General features: G+C 38.7%; 1 protein-coding gene across 6 annotated transcripts in view; it reads left to right on the plus strand.

Annotated features, from left to right (window-relative positions):
* The first annotated feature begins 2790 nt into the window (after positions 1-2790).
* Positions 2791-27871, plus strand: part of macrod2 (mono-ADP ribosylhydrolase 2) — a 388574-nt gene continuing 363493 nt past the window's right edge. For 3 of the 6 annotated variants that reach the window (XM_038738172.1, XM_038738174.1, XM_038738175.1), the window contains exons 1-3: positions 2792-2998; positions 7782-7883; positions 11719-11832. In XM_038738172.1, the coding sequence (XP_038594100.1) occupies positions 2962-2998; positions 7782-7883; positions 11719-11832 (253 nt within the window). In that variant the 5' untranslated portion in view covers positions 2792-2961. Of the gene's footprint in view, positions 2999-7781; positions 7884-11718; positions 11833-27871 lie in introns of all 6 variants that reach the window. The other 3 variants (XM_038738170.1, XM_038738171.1, XM_038738173.1) reach the window with 2 other exon arrangements.

Consider the following 27871-nt stretch of genomic DNA (forward strand, 5'->3'; position numbering starts at 1 on the left):
AGATTGCCCTGCAGAATTAACTATTCACTGGGAACAGCCAGCCATGTTTTATCTTTTTTTAAAAATGTTTTTACTGCTCATCAGACACCATATTGTCTGCATTACACCTGTTGAACAATGACTCAACGACAATGATCAAATAATTACAGTATCTAGAAAATAGTAGATATTTTATGTAATTACTTAAAATCTTTAATTAAAACAAGGACAATGCCATTACAATCCAGACAAAATGGTATCATTGTTAGTTGATTTGTAATTGGTGATCAAATTACAAAAAGCCAAAAAAAGACCATTTATTATGATAGTGATTGAACCCAGGAATCCACAATGTAATATTTCTTAACACTTTCACCAAAGCCACACATTTACTCTGGCTGATTATACCTCTAGTCAGGTTAAAGTTGGGTAGTGCTTGAAATAACATGATGTCACAAAACTATGGACCAATAGGAATGATTACAGGGTAAGTGGTTCTGCCCTAACAAGTGCAACAGGAGAGTGAGGGAGCTGTTAATAGTGTACATGCCAACACAGTCCCAAGAAGAGGTCTAATGTGCAACATAAGTGAAAACACCTGTGTGAGTGGACTACAGGCGTAGGGGCTTTATTCTCATAACTAAAACTACTGTATACTATGCCTATTGAGTGTATTTCTATATTATAACAAGATAATATAATTGTGTAATAGCATAGATGTCTGTGAAGATTCTCAGTCATCCAGGTCATACTAATCCAAGGTGGGTTAAAGTCAAGGGCAATTGGACTTGGTTGAAGATACATGAAGACATTTTGCCTCCCATCCAAGAGGTTTCTTCGGTTCTGACTGACTTGCAAGGAATCCCAACTATTAAACCTCTGTGGGGTTGTTATAAAGATGATAGATACCACTTGTTAGTACTCCTAGCTGTTGTAACGACAGTAATTAGTGTAAACAGAAATGAATGAAGAAGGAAGTTTTCACTTGTGCCAAGTATTTTTAAGCCTAATAGAAAAATATGACACTTTAGAGCAAGATTGCCTGGAAACTGCAATCCTTACATGCCTCTGTGAAATATCTGCTAGACTTTATGAGGTTAGTTTAGAATTACTCTTTCAAGGCTTTACTTGATTTATATACAGAATTACTTTGTGTGCATGGCTGCTAATAATGTTGCAAGATGGACATCTAGTGGTTTGGTTTGAAAAGTACAAAGGGATAACTGCAATGGCCACTTCATTCAAATCTTATCTATGTTTAAATATAGGGTAAAGGAAGATACTATAGTTTGCTATTTCCAGTATCAGCGAGCTCCAGCTAGGGAAATTCTCTAAATGTCCCATTGTGGTTTTAAAGAGGCACTGATACAATATTCTAATATTTTGTAAATCCATATTAGGTAGTTAGAGTGCAAACTAATTAAGTACAAGTAAATTAATTACAAGGTCAAATAATTAATTTCTGTGCCAGATATGAGAGCTGAATACTTTGTCTTCATTTCCTACAAAGGGCAGCAGCTCAATGTGACAAAGATCTTTAATTTAAATATAATATGAGACATCTTATGAACATTGGGAGAGAATTTTGCCAACCTGGCCCTAGGAAAAACTGAAATCTGCTGCACTTGCGGGTTTTAGATTAAATAAGGCCAAATGGAAGAGGAACATAGCTTTCACCTTTACTGTCAGTTTGCTGTTAATGATATTAATGTATTTATGCAAACATGTTCACTCAGTTTTAATGGATGAACAATTGACCCTTAAACTGGTTACTTTTCACTAACATAAACCTCAATTTCAGAAAACAGCTTGGATGAAAGATATTTTCCACTCTCTGATAATGTCAGCGGTTTCAGGAGCAGATGGGTCTGGACCAGGGCAGAGCTAACACAACAGATGACAGACGGTGGTCTCTGGAACCAGCCTCTCCCATATGACAGCCTGACTTACTGGTCTGATCTGGTCTATCTTGCAAGATCTGGGTCCATTTATGTGTTTAGTGACTACTATATAAGTCACATAAAAACAGTTATCTCAGATACTAGTGGCCAAGATTATCATCAAAACTGTCTTCATGTTTCTAAGGTCCAAACAATTAACTCAACAATTACATCCCAGCGAGGGAAGTTGCAAGAATATTAGAAACAATTACTCCATCATGAAAATCTGGACACATCATGCAACAAAACTTCTTACCATGGGATTTTCTGTAAACAATGAGAAGTTTAGTTGTTATGATGAGTCAAAAAGGGTTGCTACTAAAAGCCAATAACTCTTTAGTAAGGGCTCCACTTTGATAGTAGGTTGTTTCAAATTCATGGCTACTGTAATTCTTGGATCATTATCCATTTTGTTAGTCAATTAGTGATCTACCACGTGGGTTTTAATGATAGGAATAGTCATAGGTTTAATTGGGTTATAAGGAAGTTATTATACATTAAGTTACATATACAGTAAAGTACTATTACATAAAAATACTGCAAAACACACTGTAGTATATTGCTAAAAATAAAAATTTTCAACCAATAAGTATTTACTTTTTAAATTGACAGGGATGTTTCCTCGGTAAGCTTACTTGCAGTGACTCAAAGTAGACTGTGCAGTATGCATCCTAGCGGCCCCGGCGTTACTAGCCTTAACATCTCACACGCCAGGAGGCTGGACCGCCGGAAACAACCTACCCTGCCTCCCAAGTGCGTGGATCCTATTTGATTGACTCAGTGGCCGGACCAATCGCACGCTCACTTCCCCGTTTTCGACACCCAATCATTAGGCCAGGAATCGTACACATAATTTACGGCGCAGTCACGGTAGGTTGGTCCGACTGAGGTCCATAGAAATTTGACAGCTTCCCAGGTGAGGCAACCGTTCAGAGGCTAGTTTCACTTTACATTTCAGTTTTTTCCCGGAACACTATTCTCTGTGAGCCTGGGGTTGTCACAGTCAAAAAACAACCATTCGAAGTCTAATCATTCCGGCAGCATGAGCAAAAAGAAAAAGGACTGGAAGACTGAAAAAGGTAACGTTAAGGCTTGTTTTGTAGGGGGAATGAGGCTATCATCATCTCCATGGCAGACAGCATGAATTTTAACCATGCCAGGAGATTGACAGCCACTCTTTTCGTCTTCTCCGTATTGCTGTGATACTATTTACCGTCTAGACTATTCGTTAATCCCACACGGCGACTGTACAGATGTTATAATGATGTTGCGCCTCTGTTTGGCTGCCGTAATGCATGTTTGACATTCGCAGCAACACTGTACAGACAGTGCCTCTTGTCTGCTTATCAGCTTACATTTAAGGTTCTCACTGATTTCCCCCGAGTCCTTATTTACCTGTTACAGTAACGTTACTCCTAACTAGCATAATATATATCCTACCTTCCACCTGTGTGATACACTAAGAGAGTTGCAAACAGTCTACTAGATTAACGTTATGCATATAGCCAAACAAAGGAGCGGAGTGTCTAATAGTTTAAAACGCGGTTATTTATAATGTCTTAGAGGAAAGAAATCACTATTCAAACATATACCTGAAAATGCGTAGGCTATTATTGCTAGCTAGGAAACTTGTCTATTTGACTCCAGGTGCTTCTAGTTTCAGATACATGAACAGGATAGACCTGTTGTGCACAGAAGGGCAAAGAAAGGCATGAAAACCCTCTCTTTAGTGTGGTTATTATGTCATAAATGATTGTTTTCGTTTCTTGACACAGTAGAGCTTTTTCTTGTCATACAGTAGCAGGTCCTGCACAGCTGTAATGAATCACATTAATTAGTGATGGCTCCATTCTATTTATGCCATGCTATGCATGTAATGCCACCTGTGAGAACGCACAATCCTAGGACTTTGAAACTAGTAAACACTTATATAATATATAGCCATCATTGATTATAACTATCTGTGGCCTTCCTGCTATGACATGTCAAAATGTCTTGAGGGAAAAAGGTGCATACAGCAATACTTTGTAACAGAATCTTGCCTGTATGTGATCAAACTGTACCACATGACATTGGCTGAAGTGGACTACTGGTTCAGACAAGGATGCAGCTTCACTGAAATGAATTAATCGAAACTGTAACAAGGAGTGTTTACATTCATTGTTGCTGTTGCTGGAAGGTTATTAATTTGAATTTTATCGTGGTTAATTTTTCTTGTGAAATATTGCAGTTCAGTCAGTGTCTTGTCATCAAGCCTGTTGACTCACTACTCATCTTTTGGAGTTCATGGGAACATTTCTATAATGGTTATTAAAACTCTCTGAGCAAAGGTAATAATTAATTACCTTACCCAGCCATTTTCAGTTGGAGCAGGTAACAGAAGGGAATGAACATCAAAGTAAATCAGATTTTTATATTCTGAGCATATATCCCTCTTGCTCAAATTGCTTTAAGAGGAGATCAAGGGAAGTTGAAATGTGAAAGAAATTCTAAAAATTAAGAAATTTAATATGATTATTTTTAAATAGTGTTTTGACCCTGGGCTTGTCTGTAGGCTGGGTGAAATTAGGATATAGTAGGATGTAGTAAGTTATGTTGGCACCTGTGGTTTGTTCTTTAGCAAAATCAGCCTTATTTTAAAATGGGCTAAAACATGTAGAATTTGTACGAGGAGGCAGACTATTCTGAAGTTGGAGAAGTTTCTGAAACAAAATGAACTAAATAAGGAAACATAAAACAGGAATATAAATAGTATTAAAAGAAAAAACATAAAATGAGATGTTATGTGACAGGCAGTCACATCTCCTTTCCTTTGGTTATCGCTAGAATTTGGTTCAGGGATGTCTGCAGCAATACAGTTACTATTGGCCTTCCTATCCAGAATTCATCAAGCACAGAAAAATCATATGGGACTGAACACAGTCTTGTAGACACTCCTATTTAATAAAGCACATTCTGAACCCATCCTGTTCTCATGGCATCTAACCTAAGCCTTGAGATTCTACTAAAAGTTCATCAGTGACGAAGCTCTTTAGTGTAGTTCAGAGAGCTTTGCTGTGTTCAACCTCAAAACAGCCTTTTTATTCATCCATGTAGAATAAAAGCAGCCTTGGGAATGACAGGAGTGGGCAAAAGGGAGAGAAAATACACAAGGGATGGTACGGATATCCCCCACTGCAGAAATACCTTTTAATGTAAGCCTGACTTACTAGGGGATGTTGCCAAAAGATGACCAAAGGAACCCTGTGTTTCTTACCAAAATATACTCAGCCCCTATTGCCTTAATATTTTAGGCTTTCATTTGTGTAAGAGGCAAGTCTCCTAACTCACAATCCCTTTCAAGAAATTGCACATAGTTCCTATAATGTAGACTATGGTTATATGCTAAACATCAAAGTCTAGACCAGTTGTTAAAAGACCCTAATGCAGTAAACTATTATTATGTTTTTTTGTAGAGCAATATCACATCCAATTTGCTTAAACAGTTTTACAGAGGGAATGTTTTAATTGAGCAAAGTCCACAATGTGTGCACTGGGTATTTATGTTGAGAAGATTTCACAGTGAAGCACATAATTAGGACGAAGCTTGTTTTGCAGAACAGCCCAGTGCTGTCTGAAGAAACAGTAAGTTTAGGCTACAAAGACACAAGACACAGACCCAAGAGTGATACAGCAATGCAAAAGTAAAGCTGCAGCTCTGTGATGTACCAATGTCAGCCAATTATGTGTCAATATAATAATAATACTCTTGAGGTGGTAGAAGGGAGATTTGGTTTTGACTTTGACATGTGACTTGAATAGAGTGTGGAGTCCAAAATAACACCCAGGTTGCAGACTTCTGGGAGTGTCGAGATGGAGCAGCCATCTACATTGAGGAGATCTCTGACCCGCTGGAGCTGTTGCTTGGGAGCCGCTACCATTAGCTCTGTTTTGCTTCATTTGAGTTTGTGCAGATCAGATGACATCCAGGTTTTATTTCATTCAGCCAGTTAAGAAGTGACAGAGTTGGGAGCTGAGTGGATGGGTTGGTGATTTTAATGAGAGTGGTCTCTGTGCTGTGGTGTGCTCTGAAGCCAGATTAAAGGAGTTCATTGAGCTCGTAGTGGTACATGTGCTGATGAAGCTGGGCGGCGACTGCTCTTTCCAGGATTTTGCTGAGGAAGGGTAGGTTGGGGATTGGATGGTAGCCTAGTTATTGAGGTCATCTGGGTCCAAACTGGGCTTTTAGAAAATAGGGATGCCAGCAGTCGTTTTGAAGCTGAAGGGTACCATGCCAGATTCCAAAGAGGAGTTTATGATGTCTACCATGATGGGACAGAGGGTAGGTAGGCATGCCTTGACCGGGTTTGTGGGCAAGGGGTCCAGTGGACAGGTGGAGGTCTTTGCCCTTGTTACCATCTGAATGGCTTGAGGTAAATCCAGAGGGGAGAAGGAGGAGAGACAGTGCTGTGGCATGCATGCAGCGTGGGAGGGCAACATCACGCGGGTGGGATGTGGGTAGAGGGCCAAGAAATTTGGAGCAGGGGTCAGCGGCATCAGAGGGGCAGAATAGCAGCCAGTTTATGGTGGAGAAGAGTAGATGAAGAGGTTGCTCTTCTCCAAATTCTATTTAAATTTGTTGTACAACCAAACAAATGCAATACTCAAACGTCTTGCCCACAGCTTAGCTAAGTAGTAGGAGCTTAAATGTGGGTAGTTATGACAAAGTAAGGTTCTCCATGTACAGTAGTTCCATCACAAATAAAGTTGTTCACTATATGATTTCAAACAACTCTCTTAAGGTGTTCAGCTAACTACACTGAACAAAATTATAAACTGCACATTTTTGAGTGGCCTTTTATTGTGGCCAGCCTAAGGCACACCTGTGCAATACCCATGCTGTCTGATCAGCATCTTGATATGCCACACCTGTGAGGTGGATGGATTATCTTGGCAGGAAAAGTGCTCACTAACACAGATTTTGACAGATTTGTGAACAATATTTGAGAGAAATAGACCTTCTATGTACATGTACTTTGAGTTCAGCTCGGGATGAATGGGGGCAAAAACAAAAGTGTTGCGTTTATAATTTTGTTCAGTGTATGAACATTAAAATCACATAAGACTTAGGTAGGACAAACAGTTCAATAAGTTCAGAGAGCAATGAAGCTTAAGCAACAGCTGAGAGTCGTGGAGACACAACAGAATGCACATTTTCATTCAGCAAATTCACACAACAGCCAGTTAATTGACAAGACAAGACACTGACAAGAACATGCATTGTTTTGGTTATCCATGGCACATGGCTAATGCAGTAAGTGAGTCAAAAAAAACTTAGCTACACTACTGAAGTGTGTTATGCAAGATTCAGAATCCATACCAACCCCAGCCAGGGGTACTCTTTCATTGCTGATCCTGCACTTTGACCCTGCAAGCCAAAAGAAGATTGTAATGCATGAAACGGGATCACAGTATTGAAGATCACATTATTATGGATCACATTTTTTATAGAGCCAATTTAGAGAGCCAGGGATGTGTGGAGCTCGAGCAGGGATGAGTGGGACACGACTGTCGATGATGAAGTAGCAGGTGAGTGGTGGAGAAGGAGTCTGTTTAGAGGCCAACCTCAATTGGTACAGGACCAGCAACTGTTGCTCCTATGGGTGGTGGTTAGGTGAAGTAAAGGTATGTAAAGTATGCTGAGAGACAGTTTGATAGGAAATTAAGAAAAGAAACTTGGTGGAGATTCATGTGAAAAGTCTGTGGCTTTTATTGGAAATAAACTTTATACTTATTATAAAGCTTACTTCCCTCTTATCTCTGTTATTTTTCAACAGGACCAGCTTTATTCATGCTAACATGTATGGTTACTTCCCTCTACAGAGAGACTGCTCCGTCTAGATCGAGAGGAGCGACGTAAGGAGTATCGTCGTCAAGATTTTACATCTTTGGACAAGATTCCAACCTGGGCAGAGGAAAATCTGTGTAAGAGACTGAGATTGTTTGAGATGCTGAATGTGTTTTTAAATTGGGTATGGCTGATAAACCAAGACATTATAGCAGTGTAATGCTATAATGTCTATTTGATGCTATTTGATGCTCTGTTGATGCTTGTATGTTGTTCCTCAAATATAAGTTGCTTTGCATAAAAGCAACATGTACATGTTTTTACAAACAAAATTGTGATGGTTAACTTTGCTTGACTGTGTAGCATGACTACATTGTTTTAATACATTTATGAGAATTAGTACCCAATTATGAATTTTAATATTCAGAAAATATTAATCCATAAATCTCTCGTTTTGGGGCACCACCGGATTTTTAATTAACCCAGAGTCTCCGGACCTCTGGGTAGTGTTTTAATAATTAGACAATTATTCACTAGTGATCAGTTAGTTAATAATCACTCAAGTATCTTAAATAAATCAGTCAGTCAATCTCATATCGAAGGGGTAAATTCTCTTGGCAGGGACTTGGAGACAGGCAATACACACACAATTCCTTGATTACAGTGGAGTTTACTAACTAACTAAGGTGACTATAAATGTGGTTACATATACATCAAAGAAATAAACAATTGGTAAATAATGAGAATGTGGGTTCCATTGTGGGGAGTATTTGACTCATACGGCAGCTAATGAACGCAATTAGATGATAACTCGGTTAAATTTGTCTAGGAGTTTCAAGGATTAAATATACTGGACTAACAGACTATAGGACATCACTGATCACAGAATGCAGGGTTTTGGACTTACTGTGTGTCGCTTCTCCCAGCCAGGTGCTGGTCAGCGGCCTCACACTGGCTGAGATGAGTGTGTTCTCGGTTAGGACAGCTTAAAGCCGTCGGCCAGCCGCTTTCTCTGCCAGGGAATTGATCCCAGGGGTCCGTCTTTTGTCGGCTTATTGCAGAGACTTGCAGTGGGAGCCAACCCTGGCTCGGGTTAGCAGTTTGGTCGTCCTTTGTTACTGCTGGCGGGTCCACGTGGATAGTTCCGAGGAGGGATCAGTGGAAGTTAGTTCGACGGATAAGGCTTAAAAAGAACTTGGTCGTTCTTGAATTAAAACTAGTATAACATAACGGACTGATAAATTTGAAAAAAACAAAAACCAAAGAAAATAAAACGCAAGTAAAGTTGCTGTTAACGAGGGAAAAATTGATGTTGCAGCACTTCGCGTGTGTTGCTTGAAAACGAACAAAGGACATTGTTGCGCCAGGCCGAACTTGCGCAGTTGGAGAGCCAGGAACAAAATGGAGGACAAGAGAGTAGAGACAGCGTGGGTTGCTGCTTTTGTCTGTTGGGGCGTGGTTCCCAGAGGGCAGTCCTTTGTCCCAAGAGGGAGGGCTTGTCTCCAGTTTGCCTGAGATACTGTCTTTCTTTAGACATCAAAAAAAATCTATTGGCGTGTATTGTATATCTTCCCACAATCAAACCTTAATTATCAAATGGTTATACCGTTCTTAGTTTAAGCACTTGATAAAAGGAAAACAATTGTCCGTAGTTCAACTTTGAGGTTAGCATTTCAGAATGAATCACATCAGAGGAGAAGAACTTAACTAGCTTTCTGGATATATTGTCGGTTGCATGTTCTTAGAGAATATAAGCAAGACACACGAATGGCATCAGATTGTTGGACATGATAAATACCGAATGACATTTATACATTAACGGCATTTCAGACGATGGCATGTAATACTTATTATGGCCACTTGGGGGAGCTCGGGTTACATGAGGATAGCTCTGATTGATCCTAAAACAATCTTCTTAGGAGCTGGGGGATTTAGTCATTTTTAACCTTAAATTCAAGCTGGAAAATTAATCGAGTATAGGATGACATTTCTTTATCAACATTTCTAAAGGAGGTGTCAGAAAGTATTGTGAACAAAGCATTGGTTACAAAAACTGAATAAAGTCAGGTTACCTTGCTGAATATTAAAACACTGCAAAATTAACTTATTTAGATTCTTTTCAACAACAAATACACCAAAATGGTAACATAACTACTCAAATGGAGGCAAACGTAATCAAGTAACTAAAAGATTATTTAATTAAACAAGGTAATGCTTTGAGTCTTGAGGAGACAGTGCTCTGGAGGAGGCTGTCCCTGGGTGTCCTGGAGTTCCTGACACCTGGGCGTGAAGAGAATATGCTTTGATGTGAGGTAATTAAACAAAGAGCAAGGTCAGTTGCCATGGTTACATGTGTGTGTGGGGGGGGCAGTTTAGGGTTTCCTGCCCTCTCTTAAGAAGAGTTTTGATAGGCTGTTCAGTAAAACGCTAATCTCTGGTCAGAGTTCCTTTTGTCATTTTAACAGTCAAGCACCACGTTATCTGGCTGCGGTATCAGAGGTGGCAAGTTTTAAGAACAGACTGCCCAGAAACAGCACTTAGGGAGAGAAACCTTTCACCTCTTCCTTGGAGTCGCTTCGGCTATCTGTAGAGGGTTGATAATCAAACCCCCTCCTACTTCTCTCTGGGAGAGAAAAGGATTCGGAGTAGTCTAAACTTATTTGATATAAAATGCACAAATCCACACTGTTGGAACACAACAACTGGCAAGATAAATGTTGATGTTTATTATGGTATTAAAGTAAATGCTTTTAAGAAATAAGATTTTGGATAATTAGGAAAAGGTGATGTGCTAATGTTTGTAAAACAATAAAAAAATCTGACATGTCTTTATGTTCACAAAGCAAGTATTGCTTTCTAATTTATTGGAGAACATAGCCTAAACTGTGTGTATATCTAAAGGCAAGTGTTGTTAAATAGGAAGCACATAACAAAAAATAAAGCCTTAACACTTAAAAATATTATTATTCTTAATTTTTTATTTATTCTAAATCATAGCAACTAATGCTACAAAGTTACTCTTATACATTTGTATATTATAGTATACAGTAACTAAAGTAAGTTGTTTAAATACTTTGCAATACCAACCTTAACAACAACCATTAGCATAAGGGCTTGTGCCATAATAGTGTTACAGGTCTGTCCTTGAAAACGATAAGCAAACCTCATTTAGATTCAAAATGGACTGCATTTTCTTCAAGTAGGCTAGCAGCAGGGTTTTGGCATATTTTTGCATTTTAATCGCATGTTTCAATAAGAATAAAGCAATTTGATGTAACATAAAAATAGAACATTAGAGTATAGTAATAATAATTGAATGACTGAGTTGTTAGTGTAGTTGGCCTAACATGTAATATGAGTAATCTGATGAGTACCTAATGCTGCAGTAGGTAATGTACAGAAGAGAATAAGGGACTTAGGCAAAATATGCACTGATATAAAACCAACACAGACTACAATTGATGTTCAGTGAAGTGAGGTAGAATGGCAACTTGTTTACAAGTTGTTGGTGATGTGCTGTGGTACATTTCTCTACATTAAGTTAAATGATGTAAGCTTTGGGAGGAGTGAGAGAAGAAGAAGTATACTCTCCAATAGTCATGACTTTTTTTATCAAGGGGGGATTAATCATACTAGTTCCTGGAAAATGTTGAAACCACACATTTCATCAATTAGAATTACACCATTAAAAGGAAGATATACAAATGACTACTTATGAGTATCACAGTATGCATGTATAAATACTATCTGGGCTCTTGATAGTACAGTAATTACAGTATTGTCTAGTAATGAATTGATTCTCCAAGTCTTTATCCCCATAAACATTACATTAAACTGGAATTTTATTTAGTACATTAGATAACCATTCATGAACCTCCTGTGTGTCTATTCAAAGGGACAAATAATGTATTTATTGAGTGACACCTCTATATTTTAATGTTCTCTCTTGAAATGCAACTCTTTTTATTTCAGCCAATGACAAAGAGGAAGGGAAGGAGCTGACTGATGGAGGAGGACTGAGTGATAAAATATCTCTCTACAAAGGAGATATTACTGTCCTGGAGGTGGATGCCATAGTCAATGCTGGTAAGGATGTGCCCTTTGACCTTTGGGAGCTGTTGGACCTTGTTTGCTGCTATAAGGCAGCTCAGCTATTAAATTGTCCTTGGCTGCCCTCTACTGTTATGATTCAGAAAATGCTGGTTCTTGTGGCATTACACAATTGATAAGTGTGATTGAGGCAAATATTAAACTGGACAGCTCATTGATCTGACTTCCCATTGGCTGAAATACAGTGACTGTTAAGATTATGTTGATTATGCCCCTTTCTTACTTTTAAAGTTGTTTTCAATTCCAGCTCTTCCTCCTACCTTGCCAGTGAAACACAAGGTTAATGACAAAATATATTTTTTGGTTGACAGGTATATTCATCTCATTTGTCATTAATGTGGCATATATTTAATGTAATGATGAGTGGTCTCATATCCAATGCCGCCATTTAGGGAAAACTGGGTAAAGATTTGTAATAGTGAGTGAAAGAGAGGATATAGAATCAGAGATGCCTTTATCAGAGATTTGTGCTACTGTTATGTAATTTTCTGCAGTCACAACCTACACACATAGTCAGAGGTGCTAAAATATTTCTTTACCTGTTGCTTCTGCAGCTGATGCTCATGACCATTTTGTAGCTATAGTTGATGGTCCCACACCATAGTTGTATAGCAGCAGTATATACAGTACATGGTGTACTTTGGCTTTCTGCAGTTGTGTATAACCTTTCCTTCCCCATGCAGTATCTGCAAACGCACATACACACATTACAGTCTACTAAGCAGTGTGCATCTTCTGTGAAATTAATGTTCTTTAATTTATGCAAGATTAATAGATGTGAAAAACAGACTGCTCTGTTGGATAAGGCCAATGAACTGAATCTATTATGTAAATACCCATCCTGATTAGGATAAGGTGACATGACATTCTGAATCATCGTCAGCATCATGTAAAAGACAAAGATGTGGTTTGGTACACCTAAGAGACACCTGACACACACCTAAATGTCATGGAAGTTGTATTACCTTATCAACATTTTGACCTTTACAAATGTAGCACTTATTATACAATTCAAGTAGTTTTTTGTTTGTACTAACTTTGTGATAACTGCTACATGTGTGAATTGCATTTTTGTATGCTGTTTATATATATATTTTAGCTCTATATAGATGGAGATTAAGTCAGGATTTGTATTTTATTGATGAAGTGTCTGTTATAGTTTAGACTGACAGGCACAAAACCTCTTTGATTGCACTTTTACACCATTTTACAGTCAATATCTTAAACAAACCAAGGTTAAGGCAGTGGATAAGGTGAGCAGTGTCTAGAGAAATACGGCATGAGAATGGAAATGAGGTTCAGGAAGGAACATTGCATATTTTTGTTTTGAACTGTTGAAAACTATTGCAGCAAAGGCAGGCAGTTTACTTCAGCAGTTCATGCTGCCAGATGTCCAGGCTCTTATTGAGCAACGTGTTGGCCAGGAGGCAATTCATTCTGTTTAGCAGGCTGTCAAAGGGTCTGAAATGTTGAAGGAACTGCCGAATGGAATATTCCAGACCATGTTTTTGTCATTCAACCAGATACTTTTATTTCACAGTATGATATTATGTTAGATAAATAATGGTTACAAACTATTTTATTTCAATAGGCTGGATGTGCTTTGGCTGTTGTGGCTCTTGTCCAAATTTGAGTGAGTAACACAGTTCTGAGAACATTGCGGATGTTGGGCAACATACAGTACACCGATAAGATCTGTGGATAGTTTGTTCAACTTCTTGCCTGTCATCTGTTCACTGCCTCTAATCTCTAGCCTGCAGTACTTCCATTTTCTCATGTTGTTTTTCATTTAACTCTGGCACCCCCGGACTACTGTTTATGAAGTGTGGGACTTTCTGAGCACATGAGTCAAACTTGACGTGCAAATTGTAGTTAAATGTGAAGGTTGGTGTATAAAATACACAAGCACAATAATGCATTCTCCACTCCTCCACTCAAATTTAGGTTACTTATTTTACCATTTGGTGCGTTCAGTGGACATGAACACAGGAGCAGGTTGTCTGTATAATCCTACCTGCTTGCAGAGTTAGGACTGTTTGGTCCAATAAAATGTATTATGATACAGCTTAACTGTTCTTATTTCTTATGTATCTTTAAGACTGTATTAAGCATTCTGGTGTTCTAAATGCATTAACTGTAGCTCATGGGAATGAACAATGACTCCAAAATGTAAACTTTATGTCAGCTTTGCAGGAGGTAAGTAGAGCTGCAGTGTTTCTAACTTGTTTGCAGCTGATGTGTTATTTTTATTGGATCACATAACATTTTGAATATATTTTATAAGCCAAAGGCACATTGAAAATTTGTGCAACATGGTTTTTGTCATGACAGCAACAATATGTGGGTTACGAAAGGAGAAATGTCTGTAATTTCAGGGAACACGGGCCAGCTTGGTATTGCCGTTATGGTGACTGCCTATAGCTTTTGGAGGGTGTCAAGTCGCTTTATGTCCTCCGTTAAAGTTTAATTATTAGGCTCATTGAGTTTTTAATTCCTCCTTAATTCTGTTTGGCTGGAGGTTGGACAGGAGGTTCTCAAACTGTCACCTGGGCCTGGAGAGAGCAGGGCTGGGGTGACAATCGGTAAACTGCACGGTGGCCATATCATGACAAGATGGCTTGGGCTGCAGCATCCAGCTCCTGCAGATGGCCCAACCCGGCCTATTCTTTGGAATGCGCCTGCAATGGTGTGCCACAACTCTGCATAAAATGATGTTAGACCCTTCCTCATTCTCTTCTGAATGTTTGAATGGGATGAAAGCGACAGGGAGGCATATGTATGACACACCCTATATTAATAGTGTATCTAATTTTCTAGATTGTATTTTAGGTGCACACTGTTTTGTCCTGGGTATTGATTCCCTGAGTATGGAAAACTTTCTGCCCAGATTCTTCTACAGGTGCAGGTTTTTTCTTTTATACATTTGATGTAATGTGTTTCGTATTCACTGTGTTGTTTTTAATTTTGACAAATACTTGAAAATTTCACTGATCCTCTAGTAGGCCATGTCTTTGGCATATATCTTTGGATTGATATTGGACAATGATAGGTGGAAAAAGGAGACTATCACAGTTAATCAAACCATGTTTCATAGAAAATGACACGGTTCACTAAAAGCTAATAGGATGCTCCAGCTGGGTTTTAAATTTAATGCATGTCATTTCTGTTTTTTTACATGGCAAACACAAGATAATGTCTTCAATTTTGTGCTTGTCTTTGTGCATGGAGTTCATGCAAGTGTCACCATCCCTCTCAGACCAGAATAAGGTCGTAAAGATAGCTATGTGAAGTGGAGGGGACTTCTCTTATCATGATGACTGTGGTAATTATGCACAGGGGTTGACTCCTAATCCATTACCAGCTGTAAACCTTTCTCATCTTTCTGTATTAGGTCATTTTTTACAGGAGCCAATTTAGTGTGCAATGGGAATCTGGTTATGAATGCTGTAAAGAACCTGAAGGGGTTGAGATGCGTGCGAGAAAGGCAATTGGTATTCAGTTGTATGGAGCTGCTCATACTGCAGTCATCACGGGTTTGATGAGAGCAGTGACCCTCAGAGGGCAGAATACCATGAGCTTGTGGAGATTGACTTTTATAAGTTTTTTTGATATGTAGCTGATTCAAACATAGTTTGCCTGCAGGGTTGCTTCTCTCACACAGCAGCATTGTTTACCTTCATGGTCATTTATGCATGTACAGTACAGACATGTCCTGGTCTATACTGAATACAATACAGTATTATTATGTGGTCAGAGCAAGGTAACATATAGAGCAACATTTTGTTTTTGTTATCATAACATTCAAAATTAAAAACTAACCAATTTATTAGACTCAAGCTTTCCCATGTTATGCGGGGTTAGAATAGAAGGGTTTATTAAAATTGCTCTTGAACTAAACTTTTTGTGTTAATTACTAGTGTAAATGAAACCAGAACATGACATGGATTATGTTATTTGAGGTAAGATTTCAATAAGAACAAATTAAAAATAATACAATTTTGGAAGTGTTATGAAAAACAACAGCTACAAGCAAGCAAAAAAAACCCAAACCCTGATACTGTTAGCAGCATGGTAGATTTTTATTGAAAGAAGAAACTCTCTCTCTCTGTGGGTTACTTTCTTTTAAGGGTGAGGGAAGTACGTGGTAGTTGTGGTTCATCCTTTCCCACTTATTGAAAACCTCAGTAGTTGTGGCAGCACAGCAACAGTGCAGGATAATGATGTGTAATGTCCAGAGAATATTATATGCTTCTCTGAGTCACAAGCCTTAATGGAGAGCACTGCCTTATTTATTAGGGAATGACTCTCTGAGTGCTCTGGTAATATTTTAGCCTGCAAGCAGAAGGCTTTCCAGAATGAAAAGTAGATGTGGCACTTTTATTATCTCGCTGAGCTCCTGGTCTATAGACAGACTCTAAAAAGACTTTTCATTGTCACTCTTCCCAACTTTAGGGTTCTTTTTAAAGGTCTAGTTGTAATATATGAAAACATATTCTCCTTTTCTACTTTGTGAAAGCAAATACTCTCTTATGAAATGTATTTGCTGTCAAAATCCATATTTTACTGCGTCTGTCTAAAATGCTGTTGGGACACTACATTACTTTTATGGAATGGGGACATTTTTCAGTCTCAACAATACGCCCATACAGACTAACACCAGACTGTGGCATGACATGCCAAAGAATGGTGTACAATTCACTTTCTATTTCCCTTAGTGATTGATAAAGCCTATGGCTTTTGGTTCTGCTTCCTACTGTTTGGGGATCTTGTCAGCGAAGACTCTTCATTAGATTTTCTGTCAGGCCATGGATGTGCTGCACAACACACTCATCCCCTGGAGAATTGGCTCAACGGGTCTATCTGTCTCTGCAGATTCACACCCTGTGCCATAACCTCCCTGAGTGATGCAGCCATGCTCCCAGCAATATGACTGCAATTCAGGGTCTCTCACTCTCTCTCTGTTCTCTCTTTTACTCTGCTGCCAGTTGCGTATACATGCAATTATACAGTGACGCACACACACACACACACACACACACACACACACACACACACACACAGTTTGTTAGAAACCATGACAGAAAACTGGTAACTTCTTGAGCAAACTTGTGATTGTTGCTCTGTCGCACCAAGAATGAAAATCAATGCCCCTGGCTGAAAGAACTTGCTGCTCTGTTGAACAGTGAAATGACTCTGGTGAGTGGGTTGTATTGGGTCCTGCACTAAAAGGTCCAGTTAATCGTATCAGCTCTGAGAGAGATACAGCACAAGGACAGGGTTTCCCTGCCATCAGGGTGTTAATGTGAACTGAGGTGACAAACCAGATGGCGTGCTTCCCCTCCTTCCGATTTCAGCTCGATTTCTCCCCTCCCAGTGACTAGATCGTGAACAGCCTTGCAGTCTTCCTTAATGTTTGGTCATCGTCAACATTGTTTACCTAATATCTGTGGCCTGCGAGGTGCCAATATGGCCAGTTAGAAATACGTTTTTACAAGGTGTGGCTAATAGAAAGTAATCATGGGAATCTATGCTGTCAGTGTGTATCCGGCTGGCACTTAGAGAAATATCTCCCATTGCTTGGACTGCTAATGGTCTATGACCGTATTGAGTGTTTGGGAGAATGAGCCTCCCGTTCCTTCCCAGTCATGCATTTTGTGACTCAGAGCCCACACCTCCTTCTTTCTCTCTAACACAAACACTCACACAATGATGTTTAGGCTATGAAACTGCTTCTGTGTCTCTGGAGACAGTTGCCAGTGTTCATGAAGATGTCCATCATTCAGAACTGGTCATCACTTGTCCGTCGGTGTACAGAGTACTAAAGTTATCGTTCTTGAGGTCAGAAAGTCGCTGTTTGCCTCCCAGTTTTTCTACCCTTTTCCTCTCACCTCTGCTCCACTACCCCCTTCCTGAACCAAACATTTCAAAACACCCTGCCAGATCTCATCCATCAGGGCTGTTAGTAATTGAGAGGGTATTCAGGCAGGATCACGGCGAAAGAGTCTCTCATCACCTTCTGTTTCTCTTTTCCTTTGTTCCACACAAGCTAAGGATCTTTGTTAATAGTGATAACTGTAGAGGTCATTTATAGAAGATGACAACAAAAATAAATAGTAAAAAAACAAATATGATCATTATTTTTATTAGTGAAATAAATTTAGTGGTTTAAGGATGGCCATAGGAAAACATTTTATTTTTTAGAAAACTAAAACAACATAATACTTTCTGAGTGGGTACTTGGAGATGGGGCTTTGCAAAATGACTCACATCCTACCCCTACGCATACAGTATGAGAAGGCCTGCCTGTGCATGTGTGCAAGTGTGTGTGTGTGTGTGTGTGTGTGTATGTATGTGTGTGTGGTAAGGGTACAATCATCTGAAGAGGATGAGTAAAATGCTTTGTAGCAGTAAATGGCAGCTAACACTTTCATTTAGCAAGTAACATAGCAGGCACAGACGAATGGATCCAGTGCTCATAAAGCTCACGTATCTGTTGACCTGTAGGGGGCACTGTGGCTCCACCTAAGCACTGCTACATCTCTGTTAGCAGAGTTAAGTTTGAGAAGTGGGATGACTGGGCTGGTTCTGCATTTCAGATGGATAAATCTTTTTTTTTCTGCTTCTTTTTCACAGATGTTTCTTTAGAACTGTTTGAGATGACAACTGGAAATTCCAAGGCATCTTACAGATTTTCAGCTTCTGCGTCTCCAATAGCTTTGAAAAATGTCCAAAATTGTACTGTTTTTTTTGGAAATTGAAATACATTTTGGGAATAAAATGAAACGAGCGATTCCGATTTTGGATGTTACACTATATTAGCACACAAGAAATGAGAGTGTGGCTGTGCACTGCTATTTTAGAAGTGGTGGAGATGTGGAGATAGAAGCATGTGTGCAGTTGTGTACTTGTACGCACAAAAGAGGTAGTGAGTTCTTTTATCTGTAAGAGAACGTGGGGAGATGCTGGGTGAAACGAGCCCTTTCCTGGCAGAGTGAAGCACGGGTGAAAGGAGGGGGATTGTATAGAGGAACAGTCAGCAGTGTGCCCTGCCTGGTCGTCAGCAGGCGATTCACTGGTCTTCACAATACCCCTCTTTGAACACCAGTCCATTCTCCCTGTTTCTGATCTCCCCATGTTTTCCTCGTTCTCCTCATTTTAGTTTTGGTTTGTTTCAGTTAATCTATTGTCCTGTGAATACCGCAAACCTTTGCAACTTTTTAAAAACAAATGCAAGTCATGTACACTCAGTTCAGAAAAGTGTGCACCGTAGCAGAAATGCTGATGAGCTACTTGGTTACAGGCCTGCAGTGGCAAGGTTTTCTATAATGGCTTCCTATGTATAATGGCTAGGTATTGGTAATGGTGCAGGTAATGAGCAACATAATGTTACAAGTAAGTAAAGGAATATAAAGCACGCATTTTTGCGAGGATATTTTCTTTGAGGGATGTCATTTTCTTTCACCAGACACTCCATTTTATTATTTATTACTTCAGCTTCACAGTACCCATTTCTTCAGAGGGGATGCAGTGGTTAAAATAAATGCATGCTATCCAGAATATGTAGTTGTGTTGTAGCAGAAATAAAATAATCCAATGTAGTGTTACTGTGACTAAGTCTTTGTCAAAATTCCACCTAGAACTTGGCAGCAGCACTTAATGGAGGTATGAAATTGTGTCCTCCTCGCTATTTCTCTGTTTGCTAAATAAAAAAAATCACTCCACATAAGAGGACCTCTAAGCAACTGAAACGAAAGACTGTGATGTTTGTGGACTAGCTTTAAATGAGAATACAATTCCTGTAACCCGGGGCAGTTCATCCAATATTTGTGAGCGTGTACAAGTTTCTGTCAAAGCTGAGAAACCAGGGGCTGTGTTCATAGAAGTAGCTCTCAACTGGCCCTTTTTGAATGCATTTTAAAATAACTGATGCTTTAAAATATTTTTCTCTAAGATTTTTTTCAAGAGAGTTAGCTAGAAGTACTTAACATTTCAGCTGTGTATGTAATGGTGATCATGATGCTCAGAAACCTTGACTTAATGTGATTAACTTGAATGAATCATGACTACATATTTATTTTCTCAAATCCAAGGTTTGTCTGTCTCATAAATCTAAATTAAGCAAAATGTTCAGTTAGCAACAGTGCACCCATTCCTATCATTACTTTTAGACTAAATTAACAAGTTTAACATGCACAGTGTTCACCCAGGTAATTTTGTTGTTTAAACTGTAAAGCATAATTAGTCACACAGCGATTACATATATAGATAGAGCACAGGTTATCAGCTGTTACCTGCAGAATCATATGGGTTTTTACTTTTGTAATTCTGCTGCATCTATAAACTAAAACAATACTTTCCATAACCACTACTACTACTATTAGTATTGCCACCAGTATTAGTACTGGTATTTTTTTTTGGAACGCATTTTTCAAAAATATGTTTTTGTATATATATCTTCTTTTTTTAATTTGCAGTAGGTATGCTACTTAATGTAGTAATCTAACAGGGTAATCTATTTCCAAAATTCAATGAGTAAAAAGTTGGATCTTTTCCTCTGAAAATATCCTTTTATCATATATATCAAAAATCATAAATATCCAAATGCTTACTGAAATAAGTTGTTCACTGTATAAGTAATAGATAACCATTAAATGATATTAAAAATTATTATTTTTAAAGTAATATTTGTATTATTTATTAACTTTATTCTCATGTCACAGTTTCTACATTGTCTGCCAAACCTAGGGGCTGCATTTTTAAACATTAGGTTATCTGTAATCTTTTTGGACCTCCTAAAGATTGGACTATGTTGGTATTTTTAACAGGACTTAAACTCATACATACTGCAGGTGTATGCTGCTCGACATAATTTGATACCAGAAAGTCATCAGCGATGTTAAAATGTGAAGCCCATTGTGCCAGGAGTCCACAGACTCACAATATTTTGTCTTAATACCCAAATAATGTTTTATTTGTCTTCACTAGCAGTACCGAACCAGAAAACATACACATTATCCTGGAAAATGACCATCCATTTTAACCTCCCATTTTCTATAATGAAGCTGGTTCATAACAACAGCAGCCATTTCTAGATTAAAACAAATAAGGTATAAATTCAGGTGAAACCTTTCAAAAATACAATGTGTTGTAATGATTTTTAGGAAACAATCAGACAGAAAGCTCTTAACTGTAATGGCCCAGACCTTAAAGAACATAGAAATTAGACTGTCCCAAGGAAAACATGCTGACAGACGTTTTTAAAAGTACATGTGTATATATTTACAGGAACTAAAATATTCTTGATCTTATCATGTCTAATACAGTTCCACATTACTGGCAGAGATTTAAAATTACAGAAATAGAAAAGTTATGTTACATTCTCTGTTTCACAGCAATTTGTGTTGCCTTTACCTTTAACTCTGGAACACACAGTTTCATGTTATGGTTTTGGGAGAACTGCTATGATGCATTATGTCACTGTGATGAACTGACTGTGATGATGTTTTAATTGAATGTGCTCTATCTATTGTACAGTGAGTGAAAATACTCTCTCAGCAAATGCACTGAACTCCACACATCAGCAGCAGCTCTCAGGGGCTATATTGCTGCACAGTTGTTGCCCTCGTGTATGGTAATGAAGCAGTGACTGGACGTCTTGATGAAATGGATTTCCCTTTTGTTGACACAAGTGATTGTGTGGTTACTGTACGGCTTAGGGAATGTGGACTCATTATAGACAAAGACCTTGGTTCAGCGGAATGGTAATAGAAACGAGGCTAGGTCCTGTTGGCTATGATGAACGGTAAGCTCTATGTGAAATGCCTGGGAGTTATGAGTCTATTAGGCATGATGGAGTTATTATTTGAAAGGTCTTACAGCTTACAAGCCAGTGTTTGATGTAACTATCCTGCAAACAATGGGTACTAATGAACTCCATCAGTTTTCCAAAAGCAGAACCCATTTGGGCTCATTTATGACAAAATGATCTCAACACTGTTTATTGCAGACTTTGTTAAAAGGTACTGCATGCTGAAGGATTTTATTTCTTCCGTGGGTCATTTAAGACAGTTATTGGGGTAACAAGGCCTTGCATACTGAGAATATTCAGTCAGATGCTTGACATTTCATACTGTGGAACAAACTCCCCAGAAGTGTGATTTTTACATTGACCCAAGAAGTTAGATTAGATTTTATTTCCATAGCAGAGTGCTGCATGGGAAGGAATTATCCATAAGACGAGAACAAGAGGAGACTGAAAAGAGAATGCTTATGTCTGGAGTGCCAGAGAGTGAAGAGGTGGTTAATGCAGCAGGGTTCAGAGGGTTGCTTATATAGAGTAGTTATAGACAAGCTGATGATTTGTTGTGATGTACGGGGGGAGAGCAGTGAGACCTGACTTGGAGGTAGTGCGACCTCAGACAAACTACATTTGTTTAACCTCGCTCAGCTGTGGAGCTATAATGGGATGATGGCCTCTGCCATTAGCATGATGAAATGGACAAATAAGTGACTTTAGTGAAACCCTCTCAAGTAAGGGGCTGCAATTTTGTTGGCCTTTGATGCTTCAGTTGGCTATGGAAACAATTTAATCTGTTTTATAGAACCTTGGTCCACCCTTCATGCACAAACAAAACAGATTAAGGTTCGCAATAAGGCGAAGACTATGCAGTCTTTGTGATGGAGCAGAATTCCCAATACTGTGGGTGGCATTTGGGTTTTTGTGTGCTGTGAGTAGACGCAGGCGAGAAAGTCCCTCAACACAGAAGCAAAGCTCCAATTCTTTTCAGTTGTACTTATCTTGCATTATTCAGTATATTTAACCAGGGTTAAGATCTCATTTATGAGGAAGACCCCACCAGGACAACAATATCACATTATGTATCACATTAAGATAGGGAGAGAATGATGGATAGATATATGAGTAGAACAAAAAATAGACAGATTGAAAGATGGATAGAATGGCATAAAATATATAACATGCAGTAGATTTATGCACAGATAAATTAAGGCATATTACCTCGTGTGCAGAGCAGTGAAGTCTCCTTGTACTAAAAAAAATCTAGGTTACTGCATTATTGTGTTGTGCTTTAACATGATGGTGAAGCTAATTATATCTAGAGTGGCAGAAACTGAGGCTGTTGTAAATAGTCAGCCCCTAAGCAGCTTCCACACAGTTCTTTCTTTGTTATGGGCACTAAGGAAGCGATCCTTCATCCTCTTTTTCTTGACTGTGCTGTCATTAGCAAGTATTGACAGAAATTTGTCAGAACATCATTAGCTGTGGATGAATGTGGAAGAGGAAAATGTAGAGTAAAGGAGAAGATCTTGTGTTTTGAGTTTTTTTTTTTTTTTTGTCATGGGTTGTGCCACTTAGACAATGAAGACAAGGTGCAGAGACATAGTATATTAATAGGTATACTTTGAAAAGCTCCCAGGTGAGAGGAAAGAATAGGAAAGAAGAGAGAAAGGATGAAATTTATGACAGGCAGGAGACACAGAGGAGGATGTTGTGTACTCTCAGCAGATTTAATTTCCCATGTTCCCTGGATAATCAGGCACCACATGGCCATCCTCTAGCCACCACAGTCCCCCAGGGGCTGTACCGCGTTGTTGATGTAACAGATCACATTACAGTTGATATAGGTGTGTTTATCATGTTGTAGTGGGTGTTTCTTACTGTTCAGCAAGAGGCCTGGAAAACTTTTAAACCCATAAATGACCCCTTTAAATCACAGTTTATCTGTTCAGAATATAAGTCCAAATGGACACAAGACAAAAGCTCAGATGTTGTTTGCTCAGACATATGTTTTTGCTTGCTATTTAAAGAGGAAACACATTTGGCTCATTGCACAAAAACGTTGATTATATACAGTATGTTGACGTATATTCAGATTACACATGTATATCTGCAGGTTAGCATTTGATGAACAGAAGGGGCTCAGTGTATGTTCCATCAGTTGCCCATATTTCTAGCTTTTACAACTTACAACAAAAATTCACTGTTGGCACTCCTAATTTCCTCGTCTTTGCTACTCTACTTGTACTTTTGTCACAGTTTTGTTTCATAGCACAACAAGGGAGGGCAGAGTTATGAGTGATCAACTGGCATCAGAAAACCATTCAGTCATGTCTGAAAAGCCTTTTTGTCGAACCTAAGAAGAAAATGACAAAGCAGTATTATTATTTTAGCATTTAATGCCATGATATAGTTTATTGCCTCTTTAGTAAACATTTTTGTCAATCTTTTTACAATTTTCTGACATTTTACAGCCTAAACAACTATCAATTTAATCAAGAAAATAATCGACAGATTATTTGTCAATGAAAATAATTGTTAGTTGCAGCCCTATTGTGTGTGTGTGTGTGTGTGTGTGATTACTGAAGTAATAGAGTCATCACATTTCAAGAGCTCTTTTTACTTCTTTTACTTACTGTAGGCATATTGGCCAATGGTGTAACACAAGATACTGAACACCAAATTGCTTATGTGTGTGTGTGGGTGTGAGAATGTGAAAGGCGCTATACAAGTGCAGTCTATTTACCATTTAATACATCCAACAGAGTAGCACTGCAATCAGACCCGGACTAGCCATTGGGAGCACTGACAGAATTCCTAGTGGCCTGGAAAGCTGATTGGCGTGGAGTGTCAAGCCAGTATTGAAAATGCTAAATGAAATGGGTAAATCAAAAGAGAAAACAATACAGGGCAGCGGCATTCCCTCAGAACTCTAGATCGTCTGTCCTCCTGCCTGCTTTTAACCTGATGGTATGGTCTCTTGTCTGTCACCGCACACGATTGGTTGCACGCACATACACATCTGTTCCTTTGGAGAAAAAATGGACAACAAGAAAAGGTAGAGCTGAGAGGGAGCGCATTAAAAGTGCTGCTGAATGCTGTATTATACATTTAAAAAAACAAACAAAAAAAACATGCTATGTAGGAAAGCAGGATATGCGTATGCATGGAAATAATCAGGAAAATGTAGACCGGTATACCCTTATCTGTCAGGTGGAAGTTCTCCAGTTACTTATTCATAGTGCTGTTGTAACTCAGTGTGTATACCCTTGCATTGCTTAACTTACTAGAGCTTTGTGGCCTTTGAGATACATTTTCTGAAATAGGTGAACCGATATCATTCAATATTTAATTTCACTGCAGAAATGGCAGGGTATTGTGTGCATAGTAACGTGATAATTGTTACTGTAAGCGTGAATTACATTATATGGTAACACTAGTATGTAAAGTTCTGAAAACAGCTAACAGTGATTTCCATTTAGTAGTAACTCAATTAACTGTGGGCCAATTAATGCTGCATGTGCTGCTGAAATTAGTAAAGAGGCATGTCAGCTCAGGCCAGCAGGATGGAAGAAGCAGAAGGGTCAGGAGGCATTTCAATGATGACTTTGTCCTGCAGAATGCTTCGTAGATTTTTTGTTGGCAGGATTTGTTGAAAGGGGAATCTAATATAGAATAGAAATTGACTTTAAAAATTGAGAACAAAATGTCTGATACAAAAAGTTAATTGTAGCTCAGTGTTCGGTTAATCTTTATTTTAAATAGGCTCTGCCACAACCACTACCTAAGTTTTGGGGTGCATCCAGAACAGAGGTGCTTCTATTTTTATGAAATGTATCAATCCACATTGACTCTTAAAGGCACAGATGTGATGCATTGTAATCAAAGAGGCAGACTATAACTTCCAAATAGGGTTTCCATTTATAAATTATAACTTTAAATGTGTGTGGGAAGGCTTGATTCCACATTTTGCCTGGGGCATCTGCTAGCTTAAAGACAGCGAACTTCTTTGGATTTGCAAGTATAAAAAACCCAAGAACTGGATTTTGTGTCCTGGGACACAACAACTTTTTGACATTTTGCTGATCTTGTAAATTGTAAATAAACAAAATCCCGCTGTAGTTAAGCTAAATGACTTGGGGGGCTATCCACCAAATGAGAACAAAGCTTAGCTTTGTGTGCCTTTTTTAAATGATTCTGATGTCTATGATTAATTAGACCTGAAGTGGCCAAAACACAACAGTCAGAGTTGAGAGGCAAGTTGAGGCTAGCAGCTGGCAGTCAATTGATGTTAGGGCTGAACGATTTTGGAAAATACTCTAATAGCGAATTAATTTTTTTTAACCAATATTGCGATTACGATTTAATATGCGATTAATTTATAAGCTCTTTACCTTCTGTATTATTCAAAACGGATAGTATGACCAATACAATATTAGATAGATTAAACATACACTGTTCTTTCTTGTGGGTTAGGCTTGTGTTATGTTGAAATTAGGTGATGCATGAATTGCATGAATAATTATTATGAGCAATGGTGGAGAAGAAGTATCAAACTTAATAAAGATAATTTGAGTCAAGTCATGGCATTAAATAATATGATAAAATATTATCAGGTGGGCCTACCTACAGATGACAAGAAAAACTAAGTTCACCACAGTAAGAGCTCAATACAAAACCCACAGTTCAACAACCAATTACTGAGTCTTTATCTCAGTTCAACTCGCCTCGGAATCCATCTTTCCACATCCCAGTAAGCAAACAAAATATACTCCGCTTGAGGTTCAATTCAAAAGTTGGCCAACGAAAATAAAACCAAGTGACGCTTCTCATGGTTAATAGACAAGCAGCCTTAGATGCTAGTAAGTGGTGCACCGGCTGTAACCAGACTGTAACTTGGGACACACCGGATTGATTTGAAACACCGTTTCACAGATATTTCCTGAGCTGACTGGTGGCTGTGTGTGTGACGCAGGCGCCGATCGCCACAATACGCTTACCTTACTACACGTGTCTTTCTGTTGTGCAATTTTCCTGTCCGTCAAAGTGGCGGATGGCCCGACGATTTCACCCACCACGTTAACCGCGGGTGGCGGGTGCTACTTTCATTTGCTGTGTGACACTAAAGTTTCTGTAGTGTCAGCTTCTGTCAAGCTTAAGGCCATGGTACAACACCAAGTGAAGATACAGCGTTGCGTACGAAGTTGATGCTTCCTCTGCAGACTGCTTTACTCTTGGGTGTCATGTGACCAGAGTGACCAAATCAGTGATTTATGATTAGAAAATCTCGTTTTATCACATCGCAATTATATCGCAAATGCAATTAATCGTTCAGCCCTAATTGATGTCATGCAAAAGAATGAGTTAAGTCGACTGTCTCTTTGTGGCAAGTCAGTACAGCTTTGAAATAAAGTTGTGGGATGCTGTCAATAAGGGCACAGGGGGAGCATGGCACTATTATTTTGGAACAGATATTGTAATACTTGCTATTTGCAATAATTATCCCATTTTAATTTTAAGTTTTTGATTCTAACTGTCTTGGAACAGACTTTCTCTCCTGAAGAAGCAAGCTATAAACAAACAAATAAACTATGTCCAACAGAGAGAGGGCAAAATTATGTTTACCCATCCTCAGACAATTTGGCACCCTGAAACGAAGAGTTTTTGGTGTTGTTTTGTTAGACTCATGCAAGTTGGCATCGAATCGTCAATCATTTGTTTAGCGGAGTTCTCTCAAGCTGTGCAAACACACCCAGTGCCACTTTGTAGTAGCGACCAGGGAGATCTTGTGTTTGTCCCAAAAATCCATGTGTGTATGTTTCAGGTTTGGAAGTGTTAAGAAGCCAAGTAAAGCATCACCACATGAGGAGTTCATTGCCTCCCTCTGAGAGCTTCATTATGGTAAACTAGGTTTAGGCTTTCACTCTAAACACCAGCTGGCGTCTCAATAACAGCCGTCTGCTGTGGTATGTCAACATATTTACATGTTAACACTCTTTTTATGACACTTTCTTTCCTGTTCTGTGACTAAGACAAAAATGCCCGGTATACAGGATGAAATTTAGTCAGCTTTACAGGTACCTTTAATTAACATTTTGAGAGACACATTTTTGTATACTGCTGTATTGTTAGATTATTTCGATTATTTCGCTTTCCAACAGTATGTTGGGAGGAGCAGTCAATGTCAACAGAACATGGACAGGGATGAGTAATTGTTTA

Source organism: Micropterus salmoides, unplaced genomic scaffold, assembly GCF_014851395.1.
Source record: "Micropterus salmoides isolate LMB-PRFRI ecotype aquatic unplaced genomic scaffold, ASM1485139v1 Ms_hic_scaffold_22, whole genome shotgun sequence".
Classification (NCBI taxonomy): domain Eukaryota; kingdom Metazoa; phylum Chordata; class Actinopteri; order Centrarchiformes; family Centrarchidae; genus Micropterus; species Micropterus salmoides.